The sequence below is a fragment of the Lycium ferocissimum genome, chromosome 7 (assembly GCF_029784015.1).
Source record: "Lycium ferocissimum isolate CSIRO_LF1 chromosome 7, AGI_CSIRO_Lferr_CH_V1, whole genome shotgun sequence".
Classification (NCBI taxonomy): domain Eukaryota; kingdom Viridiplantae; phylum Streptophyta; class Magnoliopsida; order Solanales; family Solanaceae; genus Lycium; species Lycium ferocissimum.
This window is the reverse complement of record NC_081348.1, coordinates 39,818,970-39,842,675: the sequence shown is the minus strand read 5'-3', so window position 1 is coordinate 39,842,675 and position 23,706 is coordinate 39,818,970. Positions and strand designations below refer to the sequence as shown.

The 23,706-nt window shown below is 33.5% G+C and overlaps 3 protein-coding genes across 7 annotated transcripts; 2 read left to right on the top strand and 1 right to left on the bottom strand.

Moving 5' to 3' along the window:
• The first annotated feature begins 2,481 nt into the window (after positions 1 to 2,481).
• LOC132064971 (uncharacterized) lies at positions 2,482 to 8,175 on the top strand. Of its 5 annotated transcripts, XM_059458154.1 has the most exons (12): positions 2,500 to 2,546; positions 3,136 to 3,270; positions 3,513 to 3,639; positions 3,793 to 3,869; positions 3,957 to 4,046; positions 4,554 to 4,973; positions 5,891 to 6,285; positions 6,523 to 6,622; positions 6,710 to 6,769; positions 6,850 to 6,936; positions 7,052 to 7,180; positions 7,527 to 8,175. In XM_059458154.1, exons 4-12 carry the CDS (start codon positions 3,804 to 3,806, stop codon positions 7,827 to 7,829), a joined length of 1,650 nt encoding a protein of 549 aa, XP_059314137.1. In that variant the 5' UTR covers positions 2,500 to 2,546; positions 3,136 to 3,270; positions 3,513 to 3,639; positions 3,793 to 3,803; the 3' UTR covers positions 7,830 to 8,175. The 5 variants fall into 5 exon arrangements, with proteins under 5 accessions (XP_059314136.1, XP_059314137.1, XP_059314135.1 ...); XM_059458153.1 differs by lacking the exon at positions 3,513 to 3,639 and having other exon boundaries at positions 2,482 to 2,543; XM_059458152.1 differs by lacking the exon at positions 3,513 to 3,639 and having other exon boundaries at positions 2,501 to 2,546.
• A 3,373-nt stretch (positions 8,176 to 11,548) lies between these two features.
• Positions 11,549 to 16,203, top strand: LOC132064970 (plastid division protein PDV2). Its single transcript, XM_059458151.1, has 2 exons — positions 11,549 to 11,963; positions 15,289 to 16,203. The coding sequence occupies exons 1-2, from the start codon at positions 11,748 to 11,750 to the stop codon at positions 15,889 to 15,891; spliced, it is 819 nt and encodes a 272-aa protein (XP_059314134.1). The 5' UTR covers positions 11,549 to 11,747; the 3' UTR covers positions 15,892 to 16,203.
• A 2,903-nt stretch (positions 16,204 to 19,106) lies between these two features.
• Positions 19,107 to 19,565, bottom strand: LOC132062205 (uncharacterized). Its single transcript, XM_059454824.1, has one exon. It carries the CDS (start codon positions 19,563 to 19,565, stop codon positions 19,107 to 19,109), a length of 459 nt encoding a protein of 152 aa, XP_059310807.1.
• Between the last annotated feature and the right edge of the window lie 4,141 nt (positions 19,566 to 23,706).

Sequence of the window (23,706 nt, the reverse complement as noted above, 5' to 3'; positions counted from 1 at the left end):
CAACTTACTTTTCATATATACACTTTCCCCCACACCTACTGATAAGATTTGTTCCCCCCGTGATTGGGTGATATGATCATAGGATTACTAATTTACTGTGTGTGAATGAAATGATTTAAGAGAATAGAGAAGGAAAAAATATTTTAAAACGAGAGAGATGGATCCAAAATTTTAAGACAAGAAATTGAATGTGAAGTACCATGTACTATATACAGTATAGTTTAATTTTCTCTCACTCACGAACCATTCCATTTTACTCGAAACAAAGTGTTATTTACCAAACAGGTATTTAAAAGAACAGCTATTAGCATTACTATTGCGGCCATATTGTAATTGCACACGATCAGGCTTTATATGTCTAAGTTATAGCCGGTTGAGCTTATTTTATTTTATTTTATTTTTATAGCCAAGTTTTTTGATAAGTGTTTTTGATGAGTAGCGGCTGAAGTTGTTTCTCAGAAGAAAACAATAGTTTTTCGTAGAAGCACTTTTCATGACACCTTGATCAAAGCACAAATTGCTGCTCTAATATTAGCAAAAAAGTGTTTTCTGAATCGATTAGTAATCAGAAAACACAAATTGTAACTCTCAAAAAATACTTTTTCTAAAAGCACTTTTTACAAAAAACACACTTCAAAATAAACAAATCTTTAAAGCTTGAACAAACAGCCACTTAGTTAGCATTTAGTATTGCTTCTGTGTATGATTAGCAACCACTATATATAGTTTGTGAGTTTGAATGTAGCACAAAGAAATTTTGTAGCGAAGTGTAAACGAGTTTGTTTTATTCATTAAATGAGAACAACGGGGACAAGCCCCTGCTAGCTAGAGGTTCAAATTATAGAGGCCTACTTGTAAAGCCTAGGTGTAAATCTATGGAAAATTTGATTAAAGACGTAGTACTAGATAAAATAAGGCCGAGTGAGGTCTGCTTTAATGGCGAAGCACTTTCACTATCAACATATGTTAGAGGTTCCAAGTGAAAGGTAAGTGAGAGCATTGTCCTTAATAGGCGGGGGTAAAAAATTAATTAAAAAAAAAAAAAAAAAAAAAAAGGAAGGAACAGTGTCAAAGATCTCTCTTCAGATTTATGTCCTTGTATTTTACATTTACCTCCTTTATTTGATTTTTTTTAGTTTTAAACTATTACTAATTGTTAAACAATTGTTATAAAGAATTCAAAATAAATAATGTAAATATAATATTAAAAACCATACAGAAGGTTAGTGTTAGAATGTCAAATCTGGAGGAGGTCTCTTAAACAACAACAACAACAACGACGACATACCAGTGTAATCTCACTAGATGGGGTCTGTGAAGAGTAGAGTGTACGCAGACCTTGAAAGATAGAAAGGTTGTTTTCGATAGACCCTCGAGGAGGAGGTCTCTAAAAATATCTCAAAAAAGTAAACGTTGAGTTTGTTTATAGGGAAAAGGTGCAAATATACCCTTCAACTTAGCGATTTAGAGCATATATAACCCCGTTATAAAAGTGGTGTAAATATACTCCTGCCGTTATAAAATGGTGCAAATATACCTTTTTTGCTGACGAATTTTTTTTAAAAATTATTTAGTTTATTTTTTAATTAAAAAAAAAACTACGTGGCTTTAAAAAAAAGTCTACCCATTTTTTTTTTTGGGTAGACATATTTTTTTAAAGCAACATGATATTTTTTTTCCTGGTGTGTAGGGTCTGGTTCGTTTAAAAAAATGGGTAGACTTAATTTTTTTTTTTTAAAGCCACAGAGATATTTTTTTAAACGAACTAGACCCGACCCACCAGAAAAAAATTTACCATGTGGCGTTAGAAAAATATGTCTACTAAAAAAAAATGAGTAGACTTTTTTTTAAAGCCACATGACAATTTTTTTTAATTAAAAGATAAGCTAAAAAAAAATCTCATTAGTGAAAAGGGTATATTTGCACTATTATTGTGTGTAAGAAATGGATATTTGCATTATTTTCAATCAATGTATATATACATCACTTTTTTATATATACATCACTTTTTTAATCGCAAAATTGAGATATCTACTTTTTTGAATCGCTAAAAGAGTAACTAGGATATTTACACTGAGAGACCCTTGTTGATATCTGATTTATTCCTTGATTGGAGAAATATGAAATAAAATTGGGAAATTGTCCATGTGTAAGCTAGCTGCAGGACCGTTTGATTCAAGTCAATTTATAAAGTCAGTCCCATTCCTGTCGGATATGTAGTGTGATAAATGCTAAACTTGTCACGCTTGTCAATTTCTAAAGCCAGTACTTCTTTTTCTGTGTAATACGTTACGTTTAACTACTCTATTTGTTTCTTTTTTCTTTTGTCATTTGGGAAAATGCATTAAAAATCTTGGGACTTTTTTAGCATGGTGTATATCCCAAGTCTAAAATGTAACTTTCTTGAAATAAAAAGGCTACCAGCTAATTTACTTCTTTTAATGCAACAAAATGCTCCCATACTCACAAAAGGCAAAAAGTAGTCCACTATAAAGGCAACATTGCTTTCTAAGTGACCAGTCAAAGGCTCACCATCAGATATTGTTGTGGAAAATATAGGATCCAAACTTCACCTTGAATGAAAAATCTCGAGTTTGGGGCATGAGAATGAAAAATTTCTTATAAGTAGCACTTTCTACTTTAATGACTCATATACGGTGCGAAAGTAAAAAATTTACGGGTATCTTATTTGACACCATTATCTAATATGTACTCACTTTTTAAAATATTTTGCATGTCTATTCAGTTCGGAACAATTTGAGACATGCAAAAGCATAACTTTTTATTTTTTTTATTTTTTTTATTTTTTTATATATGCCTGATTCAAGCATTTTTGCGCGAAGTTCATGCAAAAATGACTCAACGCCAACCATATATGCATGATCTTCACACAAAAATACTTGAAATTCAGGCAAAAATGACTAAAAAACAGTCATATGAAACTTCAGACATTTTGTCACCAGACACCGCATTTTCAAAGTTGTTCCGAAGTGGATAGACTTGCAAATCTTTATGCATTATGAGTATTGTTTAAATGATGGTCCCAAAATCGGGTATCCGTACACTTCCGCCGATGCAAATCTAGATTAGTCGGATCAATAGGTACCAAATTGGATGATTAAACAAAAAATAAAGACAAAAGACTAGTCAAAAGTCTCAATATAAGCCACACGTTTAAAGAAACCACAAGTGAATGACTGCATGCTGCATGCGCTAATAAGTGTAAGATACTTTGGAGTGAAAAATATGAAATGCTACAACAATAATGAGGTATGGGGATATTAATAATATATCATCAGATTAAACCACTAGATATTTAATTTGATTGAGTATTATTTTAGGAAACTTGTGGTTACTGGGTGAGTAGTCTCAATCTTTAAAGCATTCTTGTTGTTACCAATTTAATGTTTCTTGGAATTTGTCATAACCTGGTCTTCTCGCTTCTGTTTGGGCAGTTGTCATCTTTTGTTATACATAGCTGCAATTAATGCCCTGTTTCAGTGAATTTTCAGATGTGGGGTCTTTTCCAACATGCTTAATTCCTTTTTAATTGTGAAGGAATTTGCATAAAAGCTGTTACTATTAATTTATATATAGTAGTAGAAGTAAAGGCTCAAGATACAATCAGTACTCTTAAAGGTATTTCTATTATATTCTACTTGCTTTCATAGTATAAGTGCTTGCTATTTTCAGAAAAGACCCTCTGCTATACCACTTGTCGTGCAAATTTGGAGCATCAAAATAAGCCAATCATTAGCAGTAAATGACTAAACTTTGACATTTGACATGCAGTTAACTACCTGATGAAGACAATGGAGGAAGTAAAGATTAGTGAATTCTGCAAATCTTCTTCATACCATCTGAACTTGGTAGGACTTTTATCACCATTACCTTTTTTTTACTTTGTTCTAAGCAGAGTCTTGGTTTTTTATCTCAAAATTTCATTATGTAAATAGGACACTGGGCTAGTGAAGAACTATGTTGAGCTGAAGAGAAGACAATTACATTGCGGCAAACGCCATGATTCTACTGAGGAAGAGATTAATGTAAGAGGCTTATTTACCGGATTTTCATCTTTTTTGTGCCTGTTCTGCTTGTTGTCTAAGCTGAATGTGTTTTATAGTATTGGTTTAACTATGAAATAAAGTAATGATTCGGAGTGTGTTTGTTATGACAGAAGTAAATTCTAGAAAATGCTTTCGTTGTTTGGTTGGAGGATGAACAATATTTTTGGGAAAACACAATTGTCAGAGATTTGATAATAATGTCGAAGTGTTGGTTAAAACGTTATGAAATAATTGTGAAGGAAAATGATTTCTGCTCAAGAGTTTGAAACGATGTTTTCTGGTGATATGGAGTCATTTCCTGCATATTGATGGAAAACCAAACACAAGAAAGTGACTTATTTTCTGAAAAATATTTTCCGTCATACCAAACTAACCAGAGCGATTAAACTAAAGCTTGAAGGGGAACTGGAATGCTAGCTGAAATGTTCTGTCTTTGATTAATACAGCTTCTGCTTAGTAACTTATCTTTCTTCTTGTTATTTTCAGCCTGCTCATGAGGATCTGGTTAGAGAAATTGCTCTTCTGGAGCTGGATATTATATGTTTGGAGAAGTATCTTCTTTCAATGTATCGGAAAACATTCGCGCAGCGGTTAGAATCACTGTCCATGAAGGATGATACAACAAAAACTATTTCAACTCCCAAAGAAATCAAGTTTGCAGAAGTCAAGGAGCAAAATGGCAAGTTGAAGGAAAATCCAAAAACTAATACTAGTCCTATTTTGCCACCTTTGAGTAATCCAATCAAAGATTGTGATGATGACACACAAAAACTAATTGACTCAACCATTTTGAGATGCCACTCTTCCCTATCGCATGCTGCTTGTTCATTCAGAGCTTCACCCTCAGTTGCAGCTCTTGCTGATGCTGCAGATTCATACCATTCTATGCCTTTATCAATGCTTGAGGTAAGTACTGCTAAAAAAACAACCATGCCATTTTGTTTTGCAACAAGCTCTTGTAACTATAATCATCAACAATAGTAGAGGCGGTAGGACTTTAGTTTATGGGTTCTGAACCACAATTGTACTTTCCAAACCTGTTCTGAAAAATGCTTTTCTAGAGCGAAGGATCAATCGGAAATAACCTCTCTATCCCACAAAGGTAGGGGTAAGGTTTGCGTACAACATCCCACCCTCTCTGGACCCCACTTGTGAGACCACACTTGGTATGTTGTTATTGTTGGGTTGTGAACCACAATTCTTGTTACTTACTGGGATCTGGATAATAGCGTTGACTCATGAGCTGGAGCGGGAGGCCTGGGCAGCTTGTAAGCCGTCGGCAACCCTTCAACTCATGAGCTAAATTTTGAGGTTGAAGTTAAGGGGCATCCGTCGTGATAGAGTGGTATCAGAGCCGGCCTCGGCCTTGCTCCGAGCCAGTGACATAGCCGAGTCGGGTAGTCGGTTGGTAGCAAGGGTGCTGGGATTCGGGTGTGACCCCCTCCCAAATTGGACAGGGAGGGGGGCCTAAGCAGCTTATAAGCGGTCTGCAACCCAGCTGTCTGCGCTCTTTCACCTCACGACTTAGCTTTTGGGGTTGAAGTTAGGCGTGTCCTGACAATACTCTTGGCTGTGACGGGCGTATAACAATCCTTTCAAGCCTAAGTAACCTGTTTATCCAAGGGATCATTTTGAGGTTGAGGGGATTAATATTGCACATTTTCTTCTTTGATTGTGGATCAATTACCTTGCTGCTAACCAGATTATTCATCTTAATTTTGTTTTATTTCATTTACCACTCTGTAAAGAATACATGAACTATGTTTTATTAATATGCATTGTAGAGTAATTAATAATGGAAATTTTATCATGTTTGCAACCAGCATGCTCAGCCATCAACTTCAAATGGGAGTCTCACGGAGCATCAAGTTGATAGTTGTTCTAATAATTATCATAACTCGCCAGGCCGGTTATCTGAAGAAATGATCAAGTGCATTTCAGCCATATATTCTCAGCTTGCTGATCCGCCTTTCTTCAGCCATAATTTAAGTTCGTCTCCCATCTCAGTCTCATCGTCAACACTGGAATCTTTTCCACAAAATCAGAGTGATATGAATCAATGCATAGAAACTTCATCATCTGATTCGTTGAACAATCCGTTCCACTTTGAAGACTCGAAGGGATTTATCGGATTCCTTGTTAGAATGGTTGAGGTGCAAGGGCTTTGTCGAGATAGTCACAGCTTAGATGGTGTTGAGGAAATGCTAAAACAATTTAGGTAAGCTTATATTTTACCTCTTAGATATAAGACATCATAATCTTAAACCACTCTTCTGCATTATGATGATTATAAGTACATTTACATGACTATTGATGGTATTTTAGTGTTGATAGCTTCTATAGAAAGTGGTCTATTACAAGTACAAATTAAATTTCCGTTTGGTGTATCTTTTGATCTTTCAGTAAGCTTGCAGAGTTGTGCAACTCTGAATTAGTCTTAAACTTACCAATGCAGGTATCTAGTCACAAAGTTGGAAGAAGTTGCTCCTAAGGAAATGAGACATGAAGAGAAACTAGCTTTTTGGATTAATGTCCACAATGCACTAGTAATGCATGTAAGGTTTTCTATTTTTATTTTACTGTGTAATCCTGATTTCTATTAAAATGTAAAAAATTATGAACCAGCATTGTGTATGTTGCAGGCATTTTTGGTTCATGGGATTCCAAAAAGTAATCTCAAGAGAGCATCTTTACTTCTAAAGGTAAGAAGATTCTGTTAATATGATGACAGTTTGCTGTGTAAGTAGTTCTTTTTAACCAAGTAAACTTTTAATTTTTCCAGTCAGCTTACAATATTGGAGGGAGTACAGTAAGTGTAGACATGATTCAGAATTCTATACTACAATGCCAGTTGCCTCGTCCCGGTCAAGTAATTAATTAAATACAAGTCCTCTTTTGTTTGTCACTACATTTCCTCTCTTGTTTCATATGTTTTTTGTAGATGATTTATTTTTTAGACTTATTGAAGTTAATTTTGCCTGTAGTGGCTACAATCATTGTTCTTTACGAAACAAAGATTTAAGGCTGGCGATGCACGAAAGGGATATGCAATAGAGCATCCAGATCCTCGTCTACGCTTCGCTCTCTGCACAGGAAACCATTCTGATCCTGTGGTATGCACAATGAAAACATTACTTAGAATATTATGGGTTTTTTCATTTTTGGCCCGTTGGCCGAAATAAATTACGGGCTCTAGCCAAAATATACAAAACCTACACACTAATTATGTATATTATATGTATATGTTGTGCATATAATATGTATATTATATGTATATTTATACTTAATATTCAAAACCTATACATTTGCTGGCTATTATTCTTTTGAACGGTCCAAACATGTCATTATCCATATTTATTATTACCTCAATTTCGTGAATTAATGATAACTTGATTGAGAAGAATAACTGTTTTCTTGATATTACATGTTTTGACTTATCATTCCATTATATGTGTGCAGCTTCGTTTGTACACATCTAAGAGAGTGTTTGAAGAACTAGAAGTGGCTAAAGATGACTACATTCAGGCAAATATAAGGGTACAGAAAGAACAGAAATTAGTCCTTCCAAAGAATGTGGAATCTTATATAAAAGAGGTGAATTTGAGCCCATCTGGTTTGTTCGAAACGATAGAGCTAGCATTACCTTCTTATTTGAGGAAGAAATTTCAGCAGCCAGCGCAACGGAAGTTGTGGAAGAAAATTGATTGGATTCCTCACAACTTCACTTTCCGTTACCTTATTTCAGGTGAATTGGTTGAGTGAGTACTGTCACAGTTTTGAATGTCAGATGAATCACAATCAAACCTGTTTGAATAGCAGCTTTGAGAATAAAGTAACTTAAGATCATGAATATGTTAAAAGGGGTAATTCAGATTGAGAAGTGGTTCAATTTTGTGGAAATTTTTTAGCTGCCTGTGTAACAAAGTGCTATAGTTGTGATTCAACTGTCATTCCTAATGAGTGTGTAACAAGTGGTTCAACTTTGTTGGAGTTTCTTTGGATATAGTAGCTCCAAACAGATCAATGGTATGCAAAAGCCTAATGGCACTATAAAGCAAGTGAGATTGTAAATTATGAACACCATTTCTGGTTATTTTTGTTTGCTTGCTAGTTGCTTGGACCAGAGACTTCATTTCTTCACTCTGAATCTGTTGAACTATGGAATGACATTTTTCTATGTTAATAAGGAGAAAAGAGTTGATAAGGTTTAGAACATCATCTATGAAATCTGAAATACCTTCGAATCTAAATGGCAAAAGACGAAGGAGGTTCACAAGCAAAGAAACCCCTCCAACTTCCTTACTGCTGAACTGCATAAAGGATGAGATTAACTAAATGTACAAACTGAGACAAGTAGTAGCAATTTTGTACAAGCTAGGCCAAATAACCTCTCTCAGCTACAAAAATCTAACAAACATCACCAGTGCATAGTAGAGAGATTAATCTAAAAAGTTGGCTTCTCTTTTTTTGCAAAGGACGTACAACTTTATTTATTTCACTAGATTTATACATGTCATACATTAGTTTACTCTTCATGTCTATGCTAGCTTTACATTGTTCAACACCTGGACTCTCTTTTTCTTCATCAATAGCTAAATTTAAATAAATTTTCTCAACAAGGCCCTTGGCACCACTTAAATTTAAAGATGGGTCAAATACACAAGCAATTAAATAAATTTTGGAAATAGAAAAAAATGCTTTTAAAATTTCACAACCATTTCATCAACGACTTTCTCATATTGTCTTAATTCCCTATCATTTTTTTGCACGGATTACCCTTCTTTTGGGGTGGTATTTAATTTTCCCCCCTTAAATTGGTAGTCTTTAATATTTGCCCTTCGTTTAACACCCCAGAGGTTTTGGATTCGAACCCAAGCTCAAAAAAAAAAAAAAAAACTCACAAGGCATAAGTTGGGATTTGCAGGGCAAAAGTTGGGATTCGCAAGGTATAAGTTGTGGTTCAACTTATGCCTTAAGGCAAACTTTTACCCAAAATTAGGCCTTAAGATAGAGGTTTGCAAAATTCCAGCAGAATATTTTTTTTTTTTTGTCTTAACGCAGAGTTTGTAACCCAACTTATGCCCTGCGATTCTGCGAATCCCAAACTCTACCTTGAGATTTTTCTTTTTAAATTTTTGACTGAGCGGGAGTTCGAACCCGAAACCAAGAAATTTTTAGCGAAGGACAAAAATTAAAGACCAGTGCCTTTGTAGGACAATCGTGCAAATGACCCCTTTTAATATAGGGATAAGGACACAAATGGCCATTCGGGTGGCCCAAAAATCTTAAAAGTCATTTTTTAGCCTTTTCAAAATAATTTCATTTTCTAGTTTTTCAACTAATTCTAGCATGTATATATATAAACTTTATCATTCTTGTATAGAATATGTATCACTGCAGTATATGTATAGAAACTGTATCATTATTGTATAGAATATGTATCATTACAGTACATGTATATAAAAAATGTATCACACATATATAAACTATATCATTATCGTATAGAATATGTATCATTACAGTATATGTATATAAAAAATGTATCACACATATATAAACTATATCATTATCGTATAGAATATGTATAGAAAATATATCATTGTTGTATAATTTATGTATAATAAATATATAATTTTTGTTTAATAAATATATAATTAATGTATACTTACTAATTATACACATATAATACATTTTTTCTATATATATACAGTAGTGATACATATTCTATACAACAATGATACAGTTTTTGAAGGATCAATATGATTTTTTTTCGTTGATCTTTAATAGCGATTTTACATAGTCCTGTTCCTTTTGCATCGAACCTTTCAGTGAAGACTTTTCGATATTTTGTAGTGACTAAAGTCCCACAAAAGGTCAATATATATTTTTTTTTTGTAGTGAATTGGCTGGGCAGTTAGTGCTTGAGATTAGTTTGGGCCGAAGGGCCACCTCGCAGTATTAAGCCCGAAATGGGGCCTTTTTGAGCCCTTTTTTGGGGAAAAAAACATAAGGTGACAAGAATATAAAAATATTTACAGATTGTTAACAGGTAAATGCAGTAAACATTTAGTAGCAGTTTAATTAAGAGTTCTATAGTAAAGCAACTACCTATGTATAAGGAAACCTCCATACGTTCCTACTTTTTTGCTAAAGCAACTTCCTATGTATAAGGAAACCTATGTTAAGTAATATTTCGAAATTAAAATTAATCAGAATTAAAATTATACAAATATATATCACTAATATGTGAATTCCGCTATAATTGTCTTTCATATCATATATACATTTTATTATACATTGTGTAACAAATTTTATATACCTCGTATAATTTTATTATACATTTTATTAAACCTTGTATACATTTCATACACCACGTATAATTTTATTATACCTTGTACGATAAATTTTTATACCTCGTATAATTTTCTGTGCTTCAAATAATATTTTATATATGCAGTTATACCTCATATAATAATTGTCTTTCGAATATGTTGATTTGAAATGTATTTGTTGGATCTTTTTTTAATAAATATGTTTTTAAAGTTTTTTAATAAGTATTTTAACGAAGTCAATCTATTTTTTTCTAACATTAGCTTTGCCTAAATCCTTGAAAACTCTTAACAACCAATACGAAAAAATGGAAATGAATAAGAAGACGTAGTAGCAATTGAGGAGTGTATAAGAAAGAGAAGTGAGGAGAATAAATGTTTATCTGTTAAACGAGAGAAATAAATGATATATTAAAGATGGGTTTATCCCCCCTAAAGTAGGGAGATAAATGATAATAATAATGAGTAAATATCATTGAATCCTAATTTAGAGGATTCATTTTCGTATAATATTTTCCTTAAAGGTATAAAATGTGTTATTTTTTAGAACTTTAAAAGTTGTGCTATTTATGTCCCTAACTCTAAAAGCTTAACTTATGTTGTAATTTTTTTTTTCTTTTCTGGGACCTCTCAATGTCCCTTTCCCTTTAATAATATAGATAGATATAGATACTAGCATATATTATACATTATGATATATATTTCATGTTAGGTTTCTTTTCGAACATGATATATGCATTTACCAGAATTTTCCTAACAAGGTTTCAGTAGCGTTCCGTATTGACATAATACATGGATTAAGTACCCAGTGATTTGAACTAAATCTGAATCCACTTCAAATTTGATTTAAAAAATATATATTTTTTTTAAAAAACATAAGATTAGATTAGGTCTTCCTGATACCTAATTTTATTCTTTTAATCTTTTCTTTTACTTTTTTTACCCTTCCTATTATTTTTTTGGCAAGACTCCATTTTTTTTTTTTTTTTTTTTTGGGTTAAAGCAAGACTCCTATTAACCCCAAAAAATAGCAACAGGAAGGAATAGTGATCCCGGACCACAAAATAATTTCCATAAACCCAATATTTGTAATTTCAGTTAAATAAAGGACAAAAGAGACAATTGGAAAATTATTTTGTTTGTATGTTAGGAGGGTTTGGGGGTTTATAGGAGAAAAGCAAGTGTATACACTAATGTCATCTCTTTAGATTCCAAGAAAGCACCACAATCACTTGTATTTCACTCGTTTTTCTTCTTTTGTCACTTTCTTGCTACTTGTTTGTCCTTATTACAGAAACCCCTTTTTGCAGAATTCTAAGATTGAACCCAAAGATCAAAGAGTGTTAAGGTAATGGACGAAGACAGAATAGGGTTAGTGCTTGCTAGAATCTCAGAGTTGAGGGTAGAGATAACAAATTGCATTCAGAAAGCATCAACAAATGCAAACAAAGATGAAAATGGAGTAGAAGAACCGGATGGAAAGGATGAGGATGATGAAGCAGTGGATTGCTTGTTGAAGATTAAGGATGCTCTTGAATCACTTGAAGCCCAGGTGTCTTCTTTGCAGGTCGAAATTTTTTCCTTTTTTTTTTTTTTTGGTTAATAAAGATTCTAAATGTGTGATTATAGAAGATTTATATGTAGTAGATTCCAATTAATTTGAGATTGAGGGGTTGTAGTTATTGTGTTCTCCTTATATGCTAACAGAATTTTGTCAAAATTTTCACTTTTCTTCAGTTGATAGGCAAGGTGGCGCCCAGTTTAGGGGTTAACCTTAATGAATAGTTGCTAGAAGTTTAGTTGGATTTTCTACATCGGATTTCTTAGTGGGGTTTCTGTAGTATGGTTTGCTGAGGGTCTAGGGGTAAGGTCTGCTTACACTCTGCCCTCCCCAGACCCCACCTTGTGGGATTATACTGGGTATGTTGTTGTTGGTTTGTCTATTACGCTATGAGCACATTTGTTTTAGAAAATTTTCCTTTGTGATAAAGCTGTTCTCTTGTTGAGGTCCTTTTTATTTTGGAAAGCTTACCTAAATGTACCCTTTGGCCATCCAGTTTATCAAACATGGCCGAAGTGTATACACGGCCTCTACACTTCGGCTGTATAGGTATGTATATTATATGTATAGTTATGTATATTATATGTATAGGTATGTATAGTATTTGTATATTTAGTATTCTTTATGCACTACCTATATACTGTGTGCATTCTCTTTTTTTTTTTTTTTTTTTAAATCCTTGAGATGACCTTACTGGTTCTCTTGTTGATGTGTTTATGGTGCACTAGGGAGCAATATGTTTAAAGTTTTTGGAGCTGAAGTTGGGTTGCATATTTGATGGTTAGCCTAATATTGTTTTTCTGAAGGTTAGCTTATAATTGGACTTTCTGTATTGAATTTTCCTCTGTGAGATTAAGTAAATGTATAGTGTTGAATTAGATGGAGTTAACATGGTTTAGATTTGTCCCATGGAGTGGATAAGAAGTCTTCTCGACGGAAATGAATGAAAAGTTTTCTATCTCAATAAATTATCTTGTGTTTTAGTTCTTCAGTTTCAATCAAAGATATGGCGTTTCAGGATTTGATATTCAGTTATATATCTGCTCGCTAATGCTGTTGCACATTACTATATATATTTTGATAACCGAGAAATCCCGAGGGCTAGTGGCACACTGTTCGAAATTCGATTAATAATGGGCACGCGCCTCTACCCTTCTCCACTCAAGTACCAGACTTTTTGTTGTAATGCATATACGTCTAGTCCATGTAACATGAAGTCAATTTAATTTGGTAGATTAAAGTTGCACTAGCAGTTTTTGGATTCTTCAGTGGGATAAATGGACATAGTAGGTTTAAAGTCGACACGAGGTTTAGATGAGAGTAAATATGTTTGCTTTGCTTCCTGAGCAGGACTACTGACTATTTTGCGCAACTTAGAGTTCACAATCAAATGTTAAATAGTTGTCTTTGAATCTACTTTTTTGTGTGATAAAACTCTTTGACTATTTCTATATGTTGTAAGATGAATAGGAGCTCAAAGACCTGACCAACCATAAAATTGGTCGGATTTTTAGCACTCTTAAAAGCAATCCAGTTCAGAGTTCAGTGACAAATGTTTTATGTTTTCTATTACTTTTGTATAACACATGAAGGGCCTATAGAGGAGATGGTAAGGGGTAAGGGGAATGTAGCTCCCGGTGGGAATAGAACCTGTGCCTACTGTAGTGCAAGTGAACCTGGCAAATAGTGAACCGAAGGTCAATTCCCCAAGCACATGCTTGTAGTAGAAACGAAACCCCTTCTGAAATTATTATGTTATAGAGAGAAATGATGATCTTCTCATCTCTATTTGAAGCTAAAGATCTTGAGGTGTAGAATTAAGATATTGGAAACACTAATTTTTCGCAACCAGTTCCTTGAAATATAACTTACTTGAACGACCTTTCCCACAAAATGGTGACTTCTGAAATTGATTCCATCAACTATATATCAATGCTGATCTCTAGCAGTCTCTTTGTAGATCAAGTAGATACCTGATTTCAGGTGATGTTTCGTTAAAAGAGACCAATCACTCTATTCTAACAAGAGAAACGTGAATCTCAGTTTGTGAAACCCTATAATCATCCCCTGTTTTGACATAGAGCTGAAAATTGATAGGGTGTTTGATAGGGTGTTTTGAAAAGTTTTGAAACTGAGGCCTTGTATTGATGATTCAAAAAAAAAAAAAGTTGTTTTGAATCCTAAACTACTTAACAAGGGTTCTAGCTATGATATTTCTCATTACAAATTTGTTCTTTTCAGGTTACCTTTAAATTGCTTAAAGATTACTATCCAAGGTTGATAAAATAACTTCTGAATGTAATGTGTCGGCTAAAGTTTAATTAGTCACTCTGTCTTGGAGGCAAGTGCGTTTCAAGTGATGGTGTGATCATACCTAATGTGCAAGCTAGGATCTGCTTGCTGAGTGTCTGTTGCAGTTGCTATGTGTAGTCAACTGGAAAGTGAATGTATCATGTTGTAAGGGAAATTGCATTTTTTGCTTCCAGTCTAAATGCGTCGTCACTAGCTTTCATCAAAGAGTTTGAAGTTTGAAAAATCTTCATGTGAATTTCATATGATTGTTATGCTTAAGTTATGTCTTGGTTGTTGCATGTTGGGTTTGGGCTTAGGCGTGCGTTTGGTTGTGATGTTCTGCAGCAGGCAAAACTTTGTCCTCTACCATCATTATTTCAGGGTTGAACTTTTGATCCAATGATCGCCGATAGCCTATTCTGGTCCAATCTTTGCAATGCCATTTATAAGCTGTAGAACTACCACTAGAACAAGCATAATCTTTTGTGAAGAGGCTAGTACTAACTTTAAAGTCGATTTTTGTCGGTCTTGCACTTGTTTTCATATCTTTATTTCATGAAAAGTCAGAAGGTGCCTGTGGTAATTACAAGTGAAATCCGATCTGTCAATTTTAGGAGAGATATATTTTCCTGTTAAAAACATTCTTTTGCATTTAGTAAATGACCAGTGTCACCCGTTACTGGTAACAGTAAAGCTCCAAAGGTTGTTCCTGTGCCTGCCGGGTGAGATGACAAACATCTCTTCTTTGTATGAAGCACCTATCTGATGAAAAATCTTTATATGAGGTTGGTAGTTATATATATAAAGATATTCTTCTTCCTATTTGTTTCAAACACGACGTAGTCTAATATTCCAAAGCAGCAGTATTTTCTCATTGCCTTAGGGATTGGATATCCCGGATTCTTCCAACAGTATTTCTGAGTAAATTAATTTCTTCCTGTCAAACACGATGTAGTCCAATATCCCTAAGTTGCAGTTCAATTATGTCGTCCACCTTTATTGAAGCTATACCTCATTGCCTTTAAATTCAAATGTTCAGGCATTACAAGAGCAACAATGGTATGAGAAAGAAGCAGCTCTGGCTGAGATAGGTTATAGTCAAGAAAAATTGCTCCAGACACTGAAAGGATATGAAGGCAAGGACTTCCAAGTCATACACGAGGCAATTGCTTTTGTTTCTGAAACAGTAGAAGACAACAACGATCTTCTACTTCCTCCTTACCCAAGCAGACCTTCTCGTTCCCTGGTGTCAGACAAGAGTTATGGTGCCCGGAAGTTGACTCAAAATGGGGCAATTGGTGGCCACAACCACGATTCCCGGAAAGATCTCGATGAAGCTAACCATGAAAGATCCGAGTCTAAAAGCCCATTAAGAATGGTAAAATTCGTCGCTAGTGCAGCAGCCAAGACAGCACTAACAGTTGTTGGTGTAATCTCTGTCTTGAGTTTGGCAGGATTCGAACCTCAGCTAAAGAAACGGGATAATCAGTTCAAGATTTCGAACTTGTTTCAACAGCTGGCAAACAAGGGAAAAGTGCCCGTGGTTGAAAATGGTGAAACTCAGTGCACCGTGAAAGAGAGAGTTGAGATCCCATTTGAATCAGTCGTGGCAACTCCAGATGTAAATTATGGCTGTGGTTGAAATGGTTATTTGTTTTTCAGCGTTTGTGTAAATCCCACTTTAAGTTTTTTTTGACTTTATTTGAACCCTGCGTTGGCCTGGTAATGTAATTTTTCTTAGCTAGAGAAAGTTCAATCAGAAAATAAATATCTCATCCTCATTGTGCCCTGTAACTTCCTATGTTAAAACGTTATATGTTCATTTCTTTACAAACAAAAACAAACTGCTGTGCATATTCTCATTTTCTTGACCGAACATAGTCGTACATGCTAGAACACAAATCTCATTGTATTTTATTTCCGTTATATTTCTGAAATGGCAATTATTGTGCTATGTATGGATAGATTTTTTTTTTTTTTTTTTAAGAAAATCACTCCTACTAGCAAGCGATGTTGTCTTGCAATATTTAAGAAAATTGCGTGACCTGGAAAAATACATTGCAACAGTTGTGAGTTAAGGTTTCTGTCATTTTTCTTTTCATATGATCTGTGTGTTCCTTGATAGATTTGCTGTAGATTTGCCAACTTAGGTCATTAATATAATGTCGCACGCATGGATTGAATAGACATGTAGGTGTTTTATTAATTGAAGGGACAGAATTGTAGCACATTCGTTTTTTGGCTCACCTGAAATTGGAAGACTTTTTCAGTATCATAGCAACTTCGTGCGGACATAGCACATGCTATCCAATTAATTGAGTTGGTATTAGAGTTGTTGGTTTGATAATTTGCTGTTATTTTTCTCTTTTCCCTCTTATTCTACAAAACCAAGGATAAGATAATTTTCTTGGCAGTTGCACATTCTTGGGCCCTTCTCCTTGTGCAATTGGAAATTTAAAATGTTATGCTGTCAGTCAAGGAGTATTCTTTCCAGTTCTAACAAATTTACGTTTTCATTTTTCTCGTTATATTTTTCATCCCTAAGTTTGTTACTAAATTCCTCCCCGAACCATTTAGGAAATCGACGAATGATAATCGAATCTACACCTAATTGTGTAGGATATTATTGTAAGCCTTGGTGGTAGCTCTCATTTCATCTTGAATTATGGTAACAGAATAATTGAAGAAGACCAGTAAATTAAAATCATTAACTCCTGTAAATGTTCCTTGTCAAAAAGATTAAAGTCCTTGTCATGAGTCTGTAGCTTACTGCTACAAGTTAAAACTGCAAACAAATCGATTTCATATAAGTGAATTGATGTTAAGGCTTCCATTAAATTCATCGAATCATGCAACGTTAGGTACTTGGACATCTGAAAATGTCATTTATGGATTGCAGATGGCCCTAGACTCGCTATCACTCGTAGCTGGAAGCAAATAAGCTAGGTGAAAGCAAATACTACCATAAATTATTGCAATTGAACACAAACAATAATTACACGTCAATTCCCAAATAAAATGGACTACCGCATTGGATATATGGTGATAATTGGTGCTTCTCCTTCGTGATTACAATGTTCTAACTAATAAATTACGAGTATATAAGAGATTTTGATGTTAAATTAGGATAGGTACAAAAATTCATTCAAAATTCTAATATTTCGAAAAGTTATAACTAAATCAAATTTTGGGAACTTGAGCAACATGCTCCAACTGCATAGTACTTGTAAAGAATTTGCAAGAATTAGAACTTCCCACTTAAAGCATATTTCTTTTTCTGGAAATTTCCTTTGCAATTTAAAAATATTCTTGAGACTTGAATGGTATTAAAACCAAAATAAACATGCATTTATGTGTTAAAATATACATGTAGGACATGTGGGAATGCCAACCATCCATTCTATTTCAACACATACAGATCTACTTGCTAGTACAGGTATTAATACCAAATATAAATTGGTTTCCTCATTTTACACCGGACCTTTTCACCTCATCAACTATTTAAACCATTTACAGAATATGAGATCCCTCTTTTCTTTAACTACTGTTCTCGGGTTCAATTCTTGAATAATGAACACCTTTGTAAGGGAGCACTTTTCTTTAGCAATTAGGGCTGTGCATATTAACGGCTAAACCAATAACCCGAATCAATTATTGGGTTATTGGGTTAATGGCTCGGGTTAATGTATTACTGGTTCGGTTATCGGGTGGTGCCCTGTGGTTATTGGCTTATTGGGTCGGGTCACGGTTTGGCCAATTTTATTAACGGGTGAACCGATAACCCGATAACCATTTATTTAATTACAATTCTACCCTTCCATATATAAAGTCACTTGACTAGATTTAGGACATTCATAAATCCAGTCTCTCAAACGGCGATTTCAGCTTCACAAACCCTTCTCCTCCAACTCGCAAGACGCAAGCCCAACGTAAACTATCTTTTACTTCTTCCACAATCTACATTGCTTTTAATTCTCACGACAAGTTATTGCTAACTAATGTAAATGCCTGAAGAATGTTTCTTATTTCCGTTATACATTGGTGCTTGCAGTGACAGGTTTGATAAACTCACACCTTTAGTTGGTCCAATTTTGTTTACGTCCTTCATAGTTCAATTGTATTATTTGTTGTTGAATTTTTTTTGTGTGAAATCTTAACGGTTAAATCGATAACCGAACAGATAACAAACAACAACTGATTAACCTATAACCTATTAACCGATATCTTAACGGTTTAACATGTCTACAAACCGATAACCGATAAGTTGAACAGATAACTTTCAAACCCGAACCGAACCAACTGATATCCAGCCCTACTTAGCATGCCTACCCAACGAAATCTAAGTAATTAGCAAGTGAACTACCTGATGATTAAAACGAAAAAATTACATACATAAGTTTCCAGCGATATCTCAAATCATTTTCAATAATATGAAAAGAAGCCCTCTGATTGGGCATGATCAACTTGATAATCTGATGTCCTCGTCCCATCGCTAGGCAGATTCAAGATTTAAAGCTTATGGTTTCTATAACTACCTCAAATTAATACAAAATTAATAATTAAGTTTACAATCAAATACTCATAGATACTTAGTAAACTTTTTACTATATTTACAGTCTGCGCAAAAACAACTGATTTCCCGTTAACCCGCAACTTATGTTTTAGATCCGTCCCCGTACTGTAGCCATTGGAGACCCTGCAACTACTTTTAGAGTTGGTGGTGGATCCAGGGGGAGCAACATGATCCGAAAGAAAATCATAATCCTCTTCGTCGGAAAATTAAATAGTTCAAATAAAGCAATAACATATTTTTCCTGAATATATATATATAAATTTTGGATCTCCAAACTTCTAATACTATAGTGGTAAAGGTGATTCAAAAACTTCAGGTCTCGGGTTCAAATCCCTAGTATGACAATCTTGCATTTTCTTGAATCCCCTTCCTGATTTTGACAGTGTAGTGGACAAATAACAATAGTCATTAAGAGCTGTACTTGCTTTAACAGCAAGTGCACACATATCTTGAAGAGAAAGTGGAGTGTTTAACTTTGAAACTGGCAAAAGAAAATAAAGCTGACCAAGCTGCAATATTTCATCTTTAGCCAATTGAGGCACTAATGAATTGACATTCATGGCTTCAGAGCTACAAATGAAGAAATCAGGGTTTTGAATAAGTATTTCGCCTGCGGTAATGGGTTGCTGGAATTCTTGAAGTTTTCCGTTCATTTGAATCACCATGGCTACTTTTGTAACTGGTAAATTCATTATGGTTCCATTTTGTTTTGTCATAAATGGTGAAGATGTACAGATACCCATTTCAATTGGTTTTCCAAGGGGGAAAAAAAAAACAGGGGAAAAACAGAGGCTTTTGAGAAAACAGAGGAATTTTTGTTATGTAAAGTGGATAGTGTTGAGCAATTGGGAGTAAAGGATTGTGGTTTATATAGAAGTGGTGGACAGTTCAGTTACCCGGTTTTGACCGCTAATCAAGCTCAATTAATTATACGAGAAAAAGTAGTATGTTAGAGAAAATTACACCGTATGTTTATTGGGAAATAATGCTATCAAATTTGATTCATTTTTTTAATTCTTATAAAAATTGACTCAAATTTTTCTCTCCCTCACTCTCTCTCTCTCTCTCTCTCTGCCTTTATATATATGTTGGTATAAGTGTCTTTATACGTTTATATATTTTGGGCTATTTTTTTCTTAATATAAGTGATCAACTTGTATATTTTTGAAATTTTCCCTTAAAAGATTGTGATATGGAGGAGTATAATAATTTATGGATAAATTGCCCTAAACACCCATATAATATGACTTTGTAGCAGATGAACTTCATATATTTTCAAATCAAATATTTATATCCTAATACTATGAAAATTCTTCACAAATATGTGCTAGAATAATTTTTTTTTTTAGAAAGGGCAAAATAAAATTACAATTTAAAAGTTCTACGTATTTAAGTTTATGTAATTTATGAGGATAATTTTTCTTCATGAAATTTTTACATCTTTGATCAAAGAAGAGAAGAAATATTATTGAAATATGTATCTTTCAACCCTCTTACAAAAAGAAACGGCCACATATCACCAATCAGCAGTAATGACTTGTTGTACTTATGTAAGCTATTTAATTTATTAAACTTATTATATTTACTATATAGGAATTTCAGTTCTCATTCTTATTATAGTTTTCTTATTTATTTGGATAATATCATTATATTTGGGTAGGATTTTCTAGTATAGGGTGTAAATGTTTGATTTCAAGAAGTGTATATGCAATCGAGTAATATTATAGGGGTATGTACTATTTAGTATATAATTTATTCATAATTTAACTGATACAAATTGAGAATAATTCGAACTTCAAATAAATTAAGTCCGAGTACTTTGAGCTTTGACACAGGAGCTTGTTAGCGTGTTTTCTAAGAAGGCAGGCAAAATACATAAGCACACACATATAAGATGTGAAAAAACAAAATAATTAATACAGATCCACCGGCCACGGTTCTTAATGACTAATGAAATTATAAAGGGACGAAAAGGTATAATCCAAAACAATTATTTAATGACTGGAGAGAAAGGCAACAAATCTTTAATAAAGCATTGATCTTTTAGGTAGCAGATGTATCAAGCATGCTTAATTTAAGAATGCAAATGTGCATCCATTATTATTTTATGATTTCTGTTACCCTTAATCATTATCTAGAAGGGACTATTTTTCACTGTTAAGGATATTAAATAATATCTTATTTTAAAGAATGGGGATATTACGATCCCTAAATATTAGGCTAGAATTAAATATGGTTTCACTCGATATCTGTTTGTCTAGTAGAAAGTTGCATCCTACATTATTTTTTTATTTTTGACAAACTAGATATGCATTAATCAAACTCAGTAATCAATTGTACAGACCAAAAAGAAACTTCTTTAACAACCCAAAAGGAACATGTCAAACCAATAAACTTCACTAAAGGGGGCATAATCCTAGAATGCTTGCATTGTTGCATATAGGAGTGTTCAAATGAGACCGAAAAACCGATCTGAACCTAAGAAACCGAATCAAACCGACTTGATAAACCGAAAACCGGCTTGGTTTGACTTGATTTGGTTTTAAATTTTAAAAAACCGATAACATTTGGTTTGGTTTGGTTTGGTGTTAAACCAAAAAAACCCGAATCAAAACCGAACCAAACCGATACATACATACATACATATATATATATATATATATATATATATATATATATATATATATATATATATATATATACATATACATACATACATACATATATATATATATATATATATATATATAAGTCCAATACAAATTCAAATAATTAGTAAGAAAAGTGTAGCCCATTTAAGTTTAAGGTAAAATAAAAAGAAATTTGCTAAAGTTTAAATAGAATTTTTCCCTTATTCAGTTTTACGGTTCCCTCATTTACATGGCATCTGAATTACTACTAATAAGCTAGCATTTTATCCGTAACAAATTAAAGGGAAGAAAACGGCACAATTGGAATTTAAAAAGATTTGGTAGATGACTTTGTCTTTCTGTTTATCATTTTTTGTTTTAACTCTTGCGCTTTCTTCTCAATGCTTCATAAACACGATGAATCTAGATAACAAAAATTTCTGGGGCTGCGTAATATCAAAAGTTCTATATATAGGGAGGTAACTACAATCATGAAAAGTAAATGTTATGCTTCTATAATTCCTATACCCATAGCCATAGGCCTATACCTAAATAAAGTTAATGAATTAATTAAGAAGATTCTTAGATTTGAATGGATCACTGTCAAAGCCGTATTTAGTTACCATTTGATTCAAAGGTTCTTTGTATTAATACATTCTTAAAATCCGAAAAAACCCGCAAAAACCGAACCAAACCGATAAAACCGACAAAACCGAAACCGATAGAATTTATACTTTAATGGTTTGGTTTGGTTTGAATATTAGAAAAAACCGACTTAATTGGTTTGGTTTGGTTTTAACCAAAAACCGAGTCAAACCGGACCATGAACACCCCTAGTTGCATATATATACACACAGACTAAAGTACAAGCTAGATGTATTTGGTAAAACAGAATATTTTCCGGAAATCTTTATTTTTCAAAAGATAACTTACTTTTTGGAAAAGAGTTTTCGGAAATGACTTAATTACCATCATGCCAAATACACTTATTCGATGGTAAAATTACCAGCACTCGATGTATGTGAAAATATATATCATATATTCATTAAATTGATGTAAATACCGAGTGCAAGTTCTTGCTCTAATTCGAGAATGTGACTGAATCGTTGAGGGATAATATCATTATGGGGAACGTTAAAATGCAATTTCCTAAGATGTTTATTTATTTTGTATGAACAATAATTTCAACGTCGATCGAGAAATATAATCCTATCTGTACGTTTGGATTACCTTTTATGATAATATTTTGTGGAGAAAACATGTGTAAGTATTTACTAAAACCTGTAATTTTTGCCAATAAATAAAGCAGAGAAATAAGACTTGGTCTATTTTTGCAAGTGTAAGAGAGCACAGACTGCTAAAAGAAAAAATATATATAACTAATTACAATAAGTGAAACCTTTATTAAAGAAACAAAGGAATTTAATCATGCTAAGCACTCCAAAAATCGTTATCAAAGCTAACACTTTCCTCATAAATTCGCCAACGATGGGACGATATTGTCCGCTCGCTTTCTTGTTCCTCTTTTTGTACGTGTTACAGTAATTGCAGGCAAATTTGGTTCACATTTGGCAGAGTGACCTCTGAGAAATTACTGGTTTAGACAGTGAGTGATACGAACATTTTTCAATCATACTCGATAAGATTAAATGATAAATAAGTGTATAAAAAATATACTCGGTATAATATTCATGTGATGAACATTTTTTAAAGAAAAAAGTGTAAACTCGTATTGAGTTTAGTGGCTGATGAGCAATAAGGGTTGTCGTGAGATGAATAGGATATTTTCACCCTTAATCAGAGGTCTCGGAATCTCATGTTAGATCCCCGAATATGGTAAAAATCTTGTTAGGGAGCGTTTTCCCCTTACGCTCCGCGATTCAAATTAGTCAGGTCCCATACAAGTACCGGATACGATAACTAAAAAAAAGAAAAAGGTAAGTGGCTGATGGGGCATGTGTGGGGTAGCTATGTGCTTTTCTTTTGTTGTCTTTTATCCAACCAGATTAGGGTAGGAGTATAATAATTTCAGATATGGGCCTCTTTTGGTTATCCTATCGACTATCGTCGCTGCTTCCTTTTCCACATAATGTATGCACATTGCACAATTCTTCAATTTCTTCTCTATAGTCTTTTTCTATTTAATTTATATCTTGAGGGGGATGTGGTGCGTATTTGTTTGGTTCACAATCACTTATTATTGATGGTTGCTTCTCTTTTTTCACTCTATTTCTTATTCCAATTTAAGTTTCTG

Excerpts from the sequence above, each read along its gene's own strand:
- LOC132064971 (XM_059458153.1), top strand. The coding sequence starts at position 3,804 with ATGAAGACAATGGAGGAAGTAAAGATTAGTGAATTCTGCAAATCTTCT. Across the intron at positions 4,047-4,553 it reads CTACTGAGGAAGAGATTAAT|CCTGCTCATGAGGATCTGGT; the intron begins GTAAGAGGCTTA and ends TGTTATTTTCAG. Across the intron at positions 4,974-5,890 it reads TGCCTTTATCAATGCTTGAG|CATGCTCAGCCATCAACTTC; the intron begins GTAAGTACTGCT and ends GTTTGCAACCAG.
- LOC132062205 (XM_059454824.1), bottom strand. The coding sequence starts at position 19,565 with ATGGGTATCTGTACATCTTCACCATTTATGACAAAACAAAATGGAACC.
- LOC132064970 (XM_059458151.1), top strand. The coding sequence starts at position 11,748 with ATGGACGAAGACAGAATAGGGTTAGTGCTTGCTAGAATCTCAGAGTTG. Across the intron at positions 11,964-15,288 it reads CCCAGGTGTCTTCTTTGCAG|GCATTACAAGAGCAACAATG; the intron begins GTCGAAATTTTT and ends TCAAATGTTCAG.